The sequence below is a fragment of the Simochromis diagramma genome, unplaced genomic scaffold (genome assembly GCF_900408965.1).
Source record: "Simochromis diagramma unplaced genomic scaffold, fSimDia1.1 OVJJ01000402.1, whole genome shotgun sequence".
Taxonomy (NCBI): domain Eukaryota; kingdom Metazoa; phylum Chordata; class Actinopteri; order Cichliformes; family Cichlidae; genus Simochromis; species Simochromis diagramma.
In genome coordinates, this window is record NW_024386972.1 from 8,785,576 (window position 1) to 8,799,989 (window position 14,414).

General features: G+C 40.3%; 2 protein-coding genes across 2 annotated transcripts in view; one reads left to right on the forward strand and one right to left on the reverse strand.

Moving 5' to 3' along the window:
- Positions 1-3,659, forward strand: part of sema4gb (sema domain, immunoglobulin domain (Ig), transmembrane domain (TM) and short cytoplasmic domain, (semaphorin) 4Gb) — a 52,485-nt gene extending 48,826 nt beyond the window's left edge. The window contains exons 14-15 of the mRNA XM_040039041.1: positions 776-837; positions 1,422-3,659. Of these exons, the coding sequence (XP_039894975.1) occupies positions 776-837; positions 1,422-2,389 (1,030 nt within the window). The 3' untranslated portion in view covers positions 2,390-3,659. The remainder of the gene's footprint in view (positions 1-775; positions 838-1,421) is intronic.
- Positions 3,660-9,553: 5,894 nt separating this feature from the next.
- On the reverse strand, positions 9,554-14,405 carry mrpl43 (mitochondrial ribosomal protein L43). The gene is made up of 3 exons (XM_040039051.1): positions 14,158-14,405; positions 12,135-12,241; positions 9,554-10,153 (listed from the first exon to the last, which is right to left on the reverse strand). Exons 1-3 carry the CDS (start codon positions 14,286-14,288, stop codon positions 9,936-9,938), a joined length of 456 nt encoding a protein of 151 aa, XP_039894985.1. The 5' UTR covers positions 14,289-14,405; the 3' UTR covers positions 9,554-9,935.
- Between the last annotated feature and the right edge of the window lie 9 nt (positions 14,406-14,414).

Sequence of the window (14,414 nt, forward strand, 5' to 3'; positions counted from 1 at the left end):
ATATGCAGGTCTATGCAAAAATTGCTAAGTTAGATTCCTCCTTTGTTTATTAGGAGCTTACCTGGATTTTGTGAATTAATTCCAGTGGAAAAAAAACTGCACGTGGTACATGACAGTAAACAGGCATGCTTGTGTTCACTCTTTGCACTGGGGACTGTTTGTGCCTCTCTTCATTAACTCTGCATGACTGAGTAGCAGACATCTTAATCTCCATTACTGCAGCAGACACTTCGGCCCTCCCCGTGGATTTGTTTTATACTTTGGCTGCTGCATCACATCCAAAGAAAGCAGCAAAAAGATTTGGATGGTAATGCTTCCTTCTTAAAGCTTATTAAGTTACAATATCCATATTATTTCTTTGAAAAACGTTTTGTTATACTAATCCTTCTATAAAGGAGGAGATGGGGAATTTATCCCTAGTAATAATCCACAGTGGGCTGCGTAAAAAAAGCATTTAGGTATCCTCCTCTTATTGCTGGGAACCCAAGCTATCTCAAGTTTATTTCTTTTTATGATATTAAGGCTTAGCTGCAGAAATGGCTCAATATTTGCAGCTTACGGGTAGTTTTGTGTCGAAATCTTGATTGGAGAAATCTTCTTTATGATATGGCAATCACATTTCTGTTTATCACAGTTTTGCTGCATTTTTATACCTCGCTGTTATTTATGCTTATCTTAGCTGGGACACTCTCAGAAGACACTCGCTTTTTACTCTAACGCTTATCTTCTAGTTTAATGAAGGTTAAATGCAAATTTTTCCTAATTACTATTGCAGGTCGAACCTAACCCAGGATATCTTGAGAGGGGTCAGGGGCTGCAAGGAGAATTCAGGAAATGGTACGTGTTGCTTCACACATTCACGTGCACTTCACTTCTACGCTGTAAATCCATTATACCACAGCGTCTTTGTTCATTTTTAAAAAAGGTTAGTTCTTCATTTTACCTTACCATCCTTCCCACTTGATAAGTTTTTCTGACTCTCTCACAGATGATGGGGTTAAAAAATCTTCCTTCCATCTTCCTTCTCTGCCAGAAAACTAAAGCTTTTAGTATCTATTAAGGGATTTTATTAGGTGTATGTTCCCTACCCATCCCCCGGGTCCCAGCTTACACATTTTAATCAGTTCCTCTCTTGCTGGAGGTCAGACGGGCCTGCTGGCTGCACTGCAGAGCTCGCTACATTTAAAGCAGCTTATGAAATGTGATGGAAAGCGATGCTGGTGCTGTACACGTTGCTCACCTTCACTTTTAAATTGTAACCTTGGTGACCCGACATTTTGTATATTCATTGCTCTGTCTTCCTGCATTTGTGTCACACTGTTTCTCATGTTCTTCATCCACTAGTCTTCTTCTGTCTTCTTCACTTCACTCTTCTTTTTAACTCCATCTCATGTCTCTTGTCCTCTTGTTTTTATCCTCAGTGGTCCATCGGAGGCGTTCTGTGATGTCGGGTGACGACGTGCTACTCCAGTGTGAACTACGCTCCAACCTGGCAACTCCACGCTGGACGCTAAACGGCAGGGAGCTCCAGGGATACGACCTCAATTCGGGCTATCGGATCGGCACAGATGGCCTCCTGATAATCGGAGCTCGCACCCAGCAGAGCGGCATTTACCGCTGCTTTGCTCTCGAGAACTCAGTCTCAGTTCTGGTCTATCTCTACACAGTAAGGGTTCACACAGAGCCGTACTTCCCTGTGGAACCCACAGCCACAACTAACCCCACTACAATTTCCAGCCCGACTGTTTTCTCTACCGGCAGCCCCACTGAGCAGCCCTTGCCCTCGCCTCCTGCCCCACTTCCTTCAAGACCTGAGTTTCAGACCTACAGACACATGGAGGCCGTGTACATCTCTCTGGTGGCGGTTCTCGGTGGGCTTTGCTTGGTTTTGACTGTGGTCCTTCTTTATGTAAGCTTCTGCACTAGACGAGCCTCTCAGGATCGGAAGTTCTCCCAGCAAGGTCTCCAAGTCCTAGGTGCCTCTGAGAGAAAAAGGAGCTCCCACCTTGAACTTAAAACCATCTCAAGCCACTGCAATGGCCGTCAGGGTCGTCGGTCCATCTCAGTGCCGAGCTTTGGGGACCTGGGTGATGGCTTCCTCCAGATAGTGCCAGGTGAAGGCCAGATGTCTCCAGCTAAAACACCTCCTCCGGCTCCTCCTCTTCCCATGCCACCCCCGCTTCCCAACATGGACTATGCCAACGGGCTCTCGGCCACTCTGCCCAGCGTGCTGAGGAAGATGAACGGAAACAGCTACGTGCTGCTGAGGCAGGCCGACCCTGACGGTATGTCCCCGCTCTACCATTCCTTCACAGAGGAGCTCAACAGGATCCTGGAGAAAAGGAAACACACACAACTGGACTTGCAACCCGATGAGAGTTCCATCTAGGACACCCCTCTTATGCTTCATCCCACTGTTATTTATTTTTACCCTAGAGGTGATCCGTACTTGTGGGGAAAAATGACTATTTTATGAAGTGCTGCTCTTAATTGCACAGAGTACCTGCAGGTCATGTCATAACTTGGTCAGAAATATTCAGCCTGTTGTGTCTTCGGTGACAAATGGCCCAGGATTTCATTAATCAGAGACTGCTAAAATGTGGAGCTGTGAAAAATTGCTACAACCAAGGAGCTTAAAGATGATACCTAAAGTGCAGACTGTCTGGAAGTTTCTGAAAGATGGCAGTCAGATGACAAAAAAACCAATGTTACAAAATAGGACATGGATACAAAAACTAAATTAGGCCAGGAGGTGATCAAGCATTTCCAAGACTGTGGAGAGATTCAAGAAGTTTTATAACCATGTAATATTAGGTATCTGTGGAGCTTAAAGTCATAGTTCATCCAAACATGCTAAGCATTAGGCTATTTTGTATAAATTAAAAACATGGCCTAAGAACAGTAGCACCTAATGTGCTTACAGCTTTACCACCCAGTCCTGTGTATGAAGATGCACCTTTTTGTTGCTTGTGACTGTGTTTGTGGACTGGTATCATCACAAACTGCACAGTGAGCCTTTCTATGGTAAAATAAGCTTTTTCAAGTGGCTTTTTTGAGAAGTCCTAAAAACATATTGATGAGGAAGATTACAAAACGGCAAATGAAACAATCCATGCTCTTAGGATGAACAAGGTCATCACGGCTTAAGTAAGGAGGCATCCATGCCCCCTCTCGTCTTTTTTTTAATTTTTATAAATGCACTAACCTACCAAACTAAAGACTAATAAAAGACCTATGTGGTGTGAAGGTAAAGTTCTGTGTATGCCCAGCAAAATAAAAAGCTACAAGAGATTTAAATTTGACCAATCTCTCCTTCAAGAATATCGCTTTGGGAAGCATTACGGCACTTTGAATGTGGCTGTTACTTTTAGGTTGCTGCTTGGAAGTCCCATTATACCCTCTTGCAGCTCTGGTTCTGTGATGTGTGGTGTCGAAACTGGAACCGATCATCTTGGATTTTTTTAGGAGAAGAGGATAATGTCAGAGGCAATCAAATCTGGCATGTGTGGCAGGTGTTTAGCACGGATTTTGTTGCTGTGGCTAAAAAAAAAGATTTTCTATAGATTGTTTAGATGGTTCATACCAGACGTCATCTCTCACATGCTAGTAAATATCAGTGTTGGAAAACTCTCCCTGAGAAATGACTAAACATTGAAAAACCCCACAAATGTCTCCTGGCAGCACCACCTTTGTGCTTGGACACTGTGGACTCTTCCAGCGAAAGCTACTCTTTGGATTCTGGATGTAACCAAAGGCCAAGTTTGCATCAACAGTAATCAGCTGGATCACACAGCAGCTGATGTTTGCTGCTCTGTGAAATTCTAGATACAAAAGTGCAAGCGTTCATAACGGGACTTTTGGAGGAGCGTGCTAAAAATAGCTACCCTGGAATTGATCCAGATGTGCACAACAAGATGACCTTGAAGGGGAGATTAGCCTAATTAAATCAGGTATAAATTTAGATTTATATTGATTGAGATGAGCAGCAAGCCTTGTATATTTTTAAACTGGCTTGAAAGGAGGTAGAGTATTAATCCATATTTTCACAAAATTAATTGTTTGTGTAAAATATTGAGCATATGGAAAAATGAGTGAAAGCTGAGCACACAAAGCTCCAGGAATGGGTTTTGAGTGGCTTGTCATGTTTCAAACCACTTTTTCTATGATGCATGTCCTTTGCAGAGATGTAACGAATGATTATTTTCCTATGATTTCTCACTTTAGGATCTGAAAGCTGTGAATGTTTGGCATTTTTGCTCGATAAACAACATTTATCTTCTCTGTTAAGCCGTCGGCCACAATCATTGTAATAACTAAAATGTTGACTTTAGTAAAAGTATCACTTTAAGAATCCAGTTTTGATACAGCACACTAGAGCACAGATTTTAAGACAAGTCTTACATTTTAGTGTATTTGTTTAAGCCACTTTCCCCCCTTGATTTTTCCTCATGTAAATAGCAATAAATATACGCCACTGTTGCAACCGTTAGTAGCATAGTGTGCTGTGCCAGTGCCAATGGAAAAACCTGTAGCAAACTTGGAACTATTTTTTTCCCTGTAGTATTTCTATTTTTAGCCTCTCTGTGGGAAAAGAGATAAAACTTTATGAAAGTAAACATGCAGTCTAGTAACCCCTTAGCAGTCGGACGTACCGCCCACGGTACGTCCGACTCCTAACCCTTTTAGGCAAAATTTGTAGGACTGCTAAGGGGTTAAAGGAGCAGTCAGCGTGGTGGTCAGATTGATTGGCTTTTGCTGTAGATCACAGACTGGCTTCAGGGTTGTGGAGGCAAACCGGGAACCACAAACTGATGAAATCCTATAAAGAAAATTTTTAGATGCTGTTTTATATTTATATTTAAGGCCTGTTTTCTGAATAACATTGACTGTTTTACTTTCTCTCAAAACATCAAGAACATGGTTTCATACAAAAACAGGTGAAAAAACAAACAGAAATCACATGGATTTCTACAGCAAAAATTTAAAAAAAGTTCTAGTCATCTATCTCTTAAAACAACGCTGAGAGCCAGGCTCACATTTGTCCTCTGCTTTGCTAAAGCTGCACGTGGCAAGTTGCCAAACCCAAGTGGAGAAGACCTTCACACATGCAGCCCACAAAAGCATCCTCAATGTTTACCTGACATTAGTGCAATGCCAAAACAACAAGAACTGCAGCCTTCACTGTATTTCCTCAACAAGGTGAACAACGCTATGATTAAATGCTACGTGTATATCTTACGGGGAAGTGACTGAAATGAATCTCTGAGCTTTTTGTAAACGTGTCACGGCCAGTGGTAAATAAAGATCCGTCTTTGCTGCAGTGTTGAATCAGCTCTCGTAGCTTCAGCACAAGCAGCGGCCCTCTCTGGTGGCTCTCATTGTTTATCTGTCAGACAGCGAGAGCCGTGTTTGGCTCACCTCCACGAGGGGAGGACAGCAGCTTCTTGTCTGTTTGCATGCCTTGCTGTCATCTCTGCAGGTACATCCAGCCACAAAACATTTGACCTGCGTGTCCTGGTTAGTCATGCAGGAAACAGATGGCGATACTAGTAGACAGGAGATGTTTTGCACTTGCAGGTCTTCTCGTGTGTCTTGTACTTTGGCATCATGGATTTTTAATTCTTTTTTTGCTGAGGATAATATAGTCCAGGCAGTCCACTCTATGCAAATAGAGGTAGAAGAAATTCTCTGTGACTAAAGAACCACATTAATTGAATCAAATCAAAGCACTTAACTGATTGCATGCTTGCATATTAAGCTGGTCTTTTAAAACTATGCACTACAGATTTTTTGGCAATCCATGTGCACCCAGCCACATCATGATTATTGCTTAAGAGAAACTCTGCAAAAGTGTGCATGTTATATTCCCCAGGAAGTCTGTGGCATCTGGGGAAGCGACAGAAGAAGTCTCTGGGTGATTCAGGAACAAAACAACATTTTTTTTTAAATTAAGTAAAATCAGAACCATGGCCAAGCTGCTATCGCCACATAAAAGTAAAAAGAATGCGACAAAATTTAGCAGCCTGTAACTAAAAGGGAAATTAATCAAATAGCTGGCAAACTGCACGCACAACTCTCCATGAGCTCATACACTGCAAACAGAAATACACTAAAAGACTGAGGTTCTCCTCTCCCCCTGCCTCCGCTTAAATACTCCCAGGCTTAATTGCTGAGTGGATTCAGCTGCAAAGGGCGGTGCATACGACTGGAGAGAGCGTAAAACACACAGACAGGCAAAAGCTTCAGTGTGCTTTTATTACAGTACATAGCATCATTATGTGACAGCACAAATAAGCTGTTCTAAATGGGCATATTTGCATTTAGTATCGGATCAGTACCACTATCATCCAAACCTTGATCTGACTGTTTTTTTGTACTTTAGTGTCAGCGTTAAAGGCTTTTCAGTTTACTAAACACTGAGTATAGTGTGTTTGTCAAGGTTTTTGCCAGAAGCCACAAGTCCATTTTTACTGTATCCTAGTAAAATAATAATCTTGTTACACCCTGTATCCATAAGCAATGCAGTGGACAAATTTAAAGCTTACAATGACCTGCTTTTATATATTTTAAATGCCATATATATGGTTTTAAACTACAGTATGTGGTAAAAACCTGAACTTAAAGTTCTTGCTTCATACTTTCTCCCAAACTTTGCCACTTCATCTTCTGTTTTCTCCCGTTTCTGATCAGCCCTTTATAAAAAAGCAAAAAAAAACAAACCACTTCACATGTTTTGATCATAATCTTCTGTCCTCAACTCTTTCCATCTCTGCTGCCTCTTTTATTACCACTGCTCATCACTTCTACATGGCAGCATCATCTGTAACCCTCGCCGCTCACATTCACACTCGCTTCTCAAGGACCCGGCTGAATTTCCAAATGGTCACAGTGGCCTCTAATCAATTAAAGCCGGCTTTTAAAAGAGCACTCGAGTTTGTGTTTTTGAACATGTGGGAATTCAAGTAACAATTGGATTTTCTGTAGAAGTTTAAGATGCTGTTATGTTATGAAGCTCTCAATCCGACAGCTTAAGCATTCAAAGGGATGTTTTATGTTTCCCTTGTTAGCTTGTATAGTTTCAAATAATGACAAGCTCAAGCTTCAGACTGCTATTTACATTTACTTTCTGACAGTTTCCGACTCTTAGATCTATATGATGTCAGACAGGGCTGATAACCCTAATATGGCATCTCATGTACAGAAGCTCCACCCACCTGCTGCTAGTCAATCAATCAGATGGCAGCTGGCTTAAAGAGAGAGGCTAAAACAACTTGTTTCCAGACAAGACAAGACAGGCCCAGCATAAGACAAGTAGGATAATTTTAGACTCTGGTTTATGCAAAGGTACTGGAAGTTGCATAATAGGCCCACGGTATATATTTAAATCAAAGTTGTACAGTGTAAAATGTTTTTGTTTTCTTTTTTTGCTGGTTAACATTTAATTTCAATAAAATGTGTAAAATAATTGCAGCTTCTACTGTGTTCAACATGTTTGTGTTATATAGAATTTTTTCTTGTAAATGTCTGGGTATTACTGAACATAGTGGAAGTTTCACCTGAATCTAAGGTCATTGCTGCTGCTATTTCACTGTCATTCAAGGGCAATCCGTTTACAATAAACACTCTATTCTGTACTATGGACTTAAACTTAATTAGTTAACACGTTGGCTGCTTTGCGTTCACATGAAATTGTTTTGGTTTTTTGGTTTTGTTCTTTTTTTGCTAATTCCATAGCAGAAATTTTCCTGCTGTTTATGTAGATGTACTTTCTTCTTTGTGTCGGGCCTAAACAGTTCACAGCTTGCACTATACTTTCTTATGTGCTTTGTTAAAACTCATGCATACTAAAACCCCTGTAAACTGTGACACTTTGATTCAAGCTGGTTCTGTATTATTTTTGATGTAGATAATGAACTTCTCTTTGTTGTCTTATCAGATTATACCTGGCCAAAGTGATATCTCATGTCTTATTTATTTCATGTCATTCAATTTCCTCTGGCGTTCATGTAGCTTAAAAAAGTGTTTGGATGACCTTTAGCTTGGGGGAAAAAAGGTTCATTGTCAACAGCCCTGAGAGGAAGTCATGAAACAACATGCAAAATATGTTCTCACTCGATTCTTCTCGCAAGATATCTGGTTGTTTTTAGCTTGTGGCGAGTAGCAAGGCCACTGTCCTCCACAGGGAATGAATCCCACTCCACCCCATAGTCATTTATATGAGCCAGAGGTATAACATAGACTCAGGGTACAGAGGAGCGGGGTAAAAATTACCATTTTTAGAGCAGCATTCACAGCTGTAACTAAGCAACAACAACTTTATTTAGTGTCCTTGCGCAGGTCAAGCTGTGCCATTTCCCATCAGGGATGGCGGGCGTGATGAGAGAACAGCAGCTGCGATATCTGTAATTGGTGTCGGAGATAAATTAAAAATACAGGAAATGAGAATAGTATGGAGGACTGTAAGTGCCAAAATTACTTACACACACACACAAATATAGCAGTGGCTTTCAGATGCTGGAAATGAGGTTGGAGACTCAACCTCATCAAGCTAACTGACCAGAGATCAGTGGAAACACAAAGAAAGAAATGCTTCATCTTATACTCATGTGATGATTAAAAGCTTGGATGGGTTGATAAAGGGGTTTGGAATCTTAAAACTGGCTGTTGCAGACTTTAACATGGGAATGGCGGAATACATTTATCTGTTTTGGATAAAAATGAAGACTTTATTCTACGAAACAGGCAATGCCCCTTTTTAAATCTGAAATTTACTGATAAAAAGTTTGGAGATTTAAAGTTAGACACTTTTATTCCAAGTGCAGCCTCCGTGTCTGAGTCTAATTTAACACTGGAATGCTAATTAGAAAAGATACGTGGGAGAAAGTGAGCGAAATGAACAGCAGCATCTTCCTGCATCTCATCAGCATCCTTTGCAGTCATGTCACTCTCCCGCTCCACATAAACAGTCACATTGCCTAACCATTTCCCGTGGCCGGGGTTATAAAGTATACCATTCGCCTGCTGCACTCTTCACGTTGGCTTCATGCGAAGACTTATTTGTATTCGTCCGATGGTTTCCACTTGGTTGTATTTGTTTTTTGGAGAGCAACACTGGGGGTGAACCCTGAATGCCTTTTGCAGTCAAAAATGATGAATTCAGTAGAAGAACTGCAAAGAAAGCAACCAGTAGTTGTGCCAAAATTCAACGCCTTGTTGAATTTGAACAAATCACCCGCTGGACGAGTGTTAAATTTTCTGTTCCTGTTACAGAGGACAGCTCACACTGAAGGTTAAAGGCTGTTCCTCAGGCCATCACACAACCATCTGTCATGTTCATTTAAGCTGTGGGATATTTAAGGACACCTTCAAATCTTGTCAGTATTAAGCCGTGAAAACATTTACATTCACCCTGGAGTACAACTTAAAAAACATGTAATTCTTCTTAAGTTTTTACACTGAGCGATGCAGACAGCACAACGGCTGTGCTACTTCTTCTTCTCTCGATGTGCTGAAACCCACCTTTAAAGAAAATCTGTATTTAAACATCAACATCTGAAAGTTGTTGGGTTTTTTTATTTCAAAGTTCCATCTGCGGCACTTATTACACAAATCTTTAAATAACCTTGAGATTTAAAAACAGTTATCTGCTCTTTAGTATGCCCGCCGACAAAGCTCTGGTGGATCCATTTAAAATCTATTCAAATGTGGCATTTAGAGCTGGAACTGTGAGCATTTTTCCTTCAAGTGGGCTCTGCTGCAAACAGAAGGAGATGGTTTAAAAAAAAATAATTAAAAAAAAAAATCAGACAACAGTGTGGTATTATCCAGGGAAAAAAAATCAAAAGGAAGCCGATGCAGAAACTGTTATTCACCAGTGATTTAATTTAAACTGCAAAAAATACAAATGGAAGTTCAACATTTTCTTTCGTTAGTCCTTATTGAGAATCTGGTTTCTGTGGCCTTATGGGGCCAATAGACGGGGGCCGGTTGGTGAAAGGGTGCCACAGGCCCTGGATGCTGGGACTGTCTGTGTGGAAGGGTTTGCGGATGCGGATGATTTCCAGACCGGACTGATTGGTCAGCTTAGTCAAAAGCTCGGATATCTGCTGAGACGTTTTGCTCGTGATGGTTTCTTCCCTCACGTTGCCATTTACTGCAAAAAAGGAAAATATATGCGACTTTTAAGAGGACACCTACAACATTAACATTAACAACAATACCTTCTACCTATGTTATACTGCCCCCTACAGTATCTAAGACTGCTTTATGGCAGTTTACTTTTCGTGCTTCTTATTAAGTAAGTAAAAATGAGACAGAACAACAGATTTTGGATATAACATTAACACAAACTGTCTGTTTCTAAAAATGTTCATTTGGATTTGGCACATGGTTTCATAGCTGGGTATTATAACAGTGAAGTTGGATGAAAAATCGACCTTATCCATACTCAAGCTTTTTGAAAATGGAGTGTTCATTAAAACTTCTGACAAAATGTTTAAAAATTAAATGAAATATTAATTTGCATATGTGACTTTTAATTTGTTTCATATTTGCTGATGAAGAATTCTAAAATATTAATTCATCAAATATGATACAATTGGCGTGACAGGGTTAAAGACTATTACATGCCTTCTATATGAGAAGCTGGAAATAAAATATCAGTTCCCTATCTGCAAAATTCTCATTTCTACAATGCTTCCAAATTTGCTGTCAGAGATCCAGGATCCAAATATTTGAGAGATTTCAAGCATCCATCATTCTATAAATGTCCTTACTGATAAAGCCACAGTACCAGATATTTACCCTAAAAATATGAAGAATCTGATTCAAGGAGTTTTCAGATAATATGAAAGAAATGTTAGAAATTATGCCTTGATGCATGCTCAATCATACAGGTAAGGAAATCCTGAGATGATTCTTTTTTTCTGGAAGTAGCGTTTTCAGTGGGGCAAACGTTTCATCCCCATCCACGTGACTTCTTCAGTCTCAGCTGACTGCAGGTTTCCCCAACCTTATGAACAGTACATCTGCATAGCCAAATATGGAGTTTCCTCAACAGCCTGAAGACAGAAGGATGCCATACCGAGGATGTGGAAAGCGGGGGAAAAATTTGCCTGACAGAAAACTCACCCAAACAGTAAAAAACATCCTTGCAGGGTTAAATTTAAAGCCGAGGCAAATTCCGATAGTCGAATTGATCACAGCTACAGAAACAGCAATTCAAAACATCAACTTTGCAGATGTGGAAGCAGAGCAACTGGGGGCGAAAATGTCCTCAGCATCCAACATCAACATGGGGGAGAGGAAGGCACTCACATCGCTTAGTAATAACAACATTATCATCCTTCCGGCAGACAAGGGTAGGTGCACGCTTTTGCTAAACCAGAAAGACTAACATGAGAAAATTGTGTTGCTGCACAGTGACAAAAATACTTATGAGCCCCTGAAATGAGAACCAGGTAGTTGTTACAGGAAGAGGGTGATCGACTGTCTCAAACAGTTAGAGCAAGACATCGTTATTGAGCAAACCTCATACCACAGGCTATACCCAGGAGAATCTAAACCAAGTCTGTATGGTTTACAGAAGATACATAAACAGGGTGCACCTGTAAGACCAACTGTCTGTATGATCAACTCGGTCACCTATAACATCAACAAGTTGCTGGTTTCAATTGTCAACCTATTGGTGGGCAGCTCTAAACACCACATCCAGAACACTTCGGATGGAATCAGTAAAGTCTCATCTCATCTTATTTTAGTCAGGCAAATCTGTGATGGTTAGTTTGGAAGCATTTGAAAGCTTACCATCTCTAGAGAGTCATGACTAAATTCCTACGTGATTACCATTCATTTTGGTACTCATCTTTTTATTCAGTATACTTTATCGATTACTCAGTTCAGAGTCTAGTGAGTGGAATATAATAAATGTTCTAATAAACATTCAGTTGCTCTCTATTATAATTTCATTACCTTTAAACTCCTTAACAGAAGCTTGTAATCTTAACTCCTTCTCTCTTTGCTTTATATCTACATCAACAAATGATATATATTCAGAAATCTCACTGTCACTCTGCTTCACCATTGTTTCAGTAAATTTATTCAGGTCTGATTCGAACAGAGCTGTGGGCACTTACAGTATTCTGCAACTATTTTTGGTACCCTGCAGGGCTGCGGAGACACATAGACGACAGTTCCAGGGTTCTTGTTGGCATAATCCACAACTCCCTCCTCGATAAAATCCCTGAAAAAGCAGATTAACCGGTATTACAGTTTGGTAAGGGTGACAGAGTTTTTTGTTTGTTTTTTGAGCCATACCTGCCAATTATTTTCATTACTGGTTAATAAATTATTATACTTTTGTTTAAACCACACAGTCTGAGCGTAGCTGTATAAAACGGAAAATTAAATGACAATCATATAATTTCATTTTATGCTTTGTGCTACTTTTCATTTCAAAAAGAAAAATAAATGCATGAACAGTTAAATAACTGATAATAAAACAAACTTGGGGGAAAAAAATCTTTCCAGATGACAGACATCACCCTGCAATTTTCAGATATGAATTTTTAAAAAAACATTTTCTTTAAAATACAATTTTAGAAGAGCACAGGATGTTTTAATTGGTTAATGTGAAGCTGGACCCTTTCACTATTATAATGCAAATGTAAAGTATTTGGCCTATTTTGTGTGTTAGCAAGCAGGTAAACAGCTTAAAATGAATCAACAGAAACATTATTTTTATCTTTAGGCTACTGAAGTCACAGAACATTCAGTCATGAAGTCAGAAACTATTCTGAGCAGTGAAAAATTCTGCTGAGAGTCTGCAAATGTAACTGCTGCTAGCATCATGATGTGGCGTTTGAACAATAAAGGGCTGTTAGTGATGTCTGTCAACATCTACTGCCAGTGCTAAAAGATTCTTCTACTATTTATTATCCCTGAATCCATATCACAGGAATGTGATGATCATCTGGCTTTCTGATTGTGTGTTACAGAAGCAGGTAGTGCATTTGAGCCTACATGCTATAATAGGAACTGCAAAAATCCTGCTTAACTGCACATTTTTGGGCCATTTCTAAAATACTCTATCAGTTACACCTTGTCAGTACTGGGTTTGACCGCCTTTTGCCCTCAGAACTGGTATTATTCTTTGTGGCATAGATTCAACAAGGTGCTGGAAACATTCCTCAGAGATTTTGGTGCATATTTACATGACAGCATCACATAGTTGCTGCAGATCTGTTTGTTGTACATCCTTGTTGCAAACCTACTGCTCCTGCTACTAAAGATGCTCTATTAGATTGAGATCCAGTGACTGCGGAGACCATGTGAGTACAATAAATTCACTGTCATGTTAATGAAATCATATTGAGAGGATTTCAGCTCTGTGACATGACATCAGAAGGCGACTTGGGGTTCATTATCTTGCCCAAGGATACTTCGCTATGTAGACCGGAGGAGCCGGACATCAAAACACCAACTTTCTGGTCAGTTGGTGACCCGCTCTGCCTCCTGAGCTACAATTCATGATTTCATGTAGTTTACACCAGATTCTGACCCTTCCATTCAAATGTTGCATCATTTCCAATTTTCTATTGTCCAGCTTTGGTGTAGGTTCAGTTTCCTGTTCTCAGCTGAAAGAAGTGACATCAGGTGTCTTCTGCTGCTGTAGCCCATCTGCTCCAAGGTTTAACGTGCTGTGCGTTCACAGATGCTCTTATGCATCTTCAACTTTCTTCAAAATTCTGATGCTCGTTTGGACTTCATCTGGTCTTTGGCCATGTCTACATGTGTTCGGTTGCTGCCATTGTGATTTGTTCACGAGATATTTGCATTAACGAGTAGTTGAAAGGGTGTTCCTAATGAAGCGGCAGATGAGCATATTGTATGCTATGACGTTATGACAAATAGATTTTTAACCTGCTGTTGGCTTACAGCATCTTTTGGATTCCTCCACCGGGAAAGATGGCTGATTAATAAAAATAATGAGGTACAAGACTAACGTCAACATAATAGACTGGGATCTAATTTAAGAATAATTACAAGATCTAAATCAATAAACCGTGTGCTAATCAGGAAACCAAGTAATCTCTTTGATTTTTTCAAGGCCGTGACTGAGAGGAACTGTCTACATAAACTATCAAAGACTTCTTTTACCTGGCTCCCAGCGAACTCTGAGCCTTTTTGGAGAAGACGATGGAGATTCGTTTTAGCTGGCAAACGTACCGACCGACGCCATTTTGAAGGACACTTCTCAAAAAACGACTCGGTGTCCCTCTGGAAGTCATCGTTAATCTGCTCTTTTTCTACTGCTGCACAAAAATAACACAGTCAAACACACTAAACGGTAACAAGGCCCTCAGAGGACAACCTGACGGGCATGTACACAGCGCTGTCCGTCAGTAGCAAGTTCC

Bases quoted from the DNA above. Each gene is read 5' to 3' on its own strand.
- mrpl43 (XM_040039051.1), bottom strand. From the start codon at position 14,288: ATGACTTCCAGAGGGACACCGAGTCGTTTTTTGAGAAGTGTCCTTCAA. The intron at 12,242-14,157 runs GTAAAAGAAGTC...CTGCTTTTTCAG, and splicing joins CAGAGTTCGCTGGGAGCCAG to GGATTTTATCGAGGAGGGAG. The intron at 10,154-12,134 runs GTAAGTGCCCAC...CCTTTTTTGCAG, and splicing joins AAAAATAGTTGCAGAATACT to TAAATGGCAACGTGAGGGAA.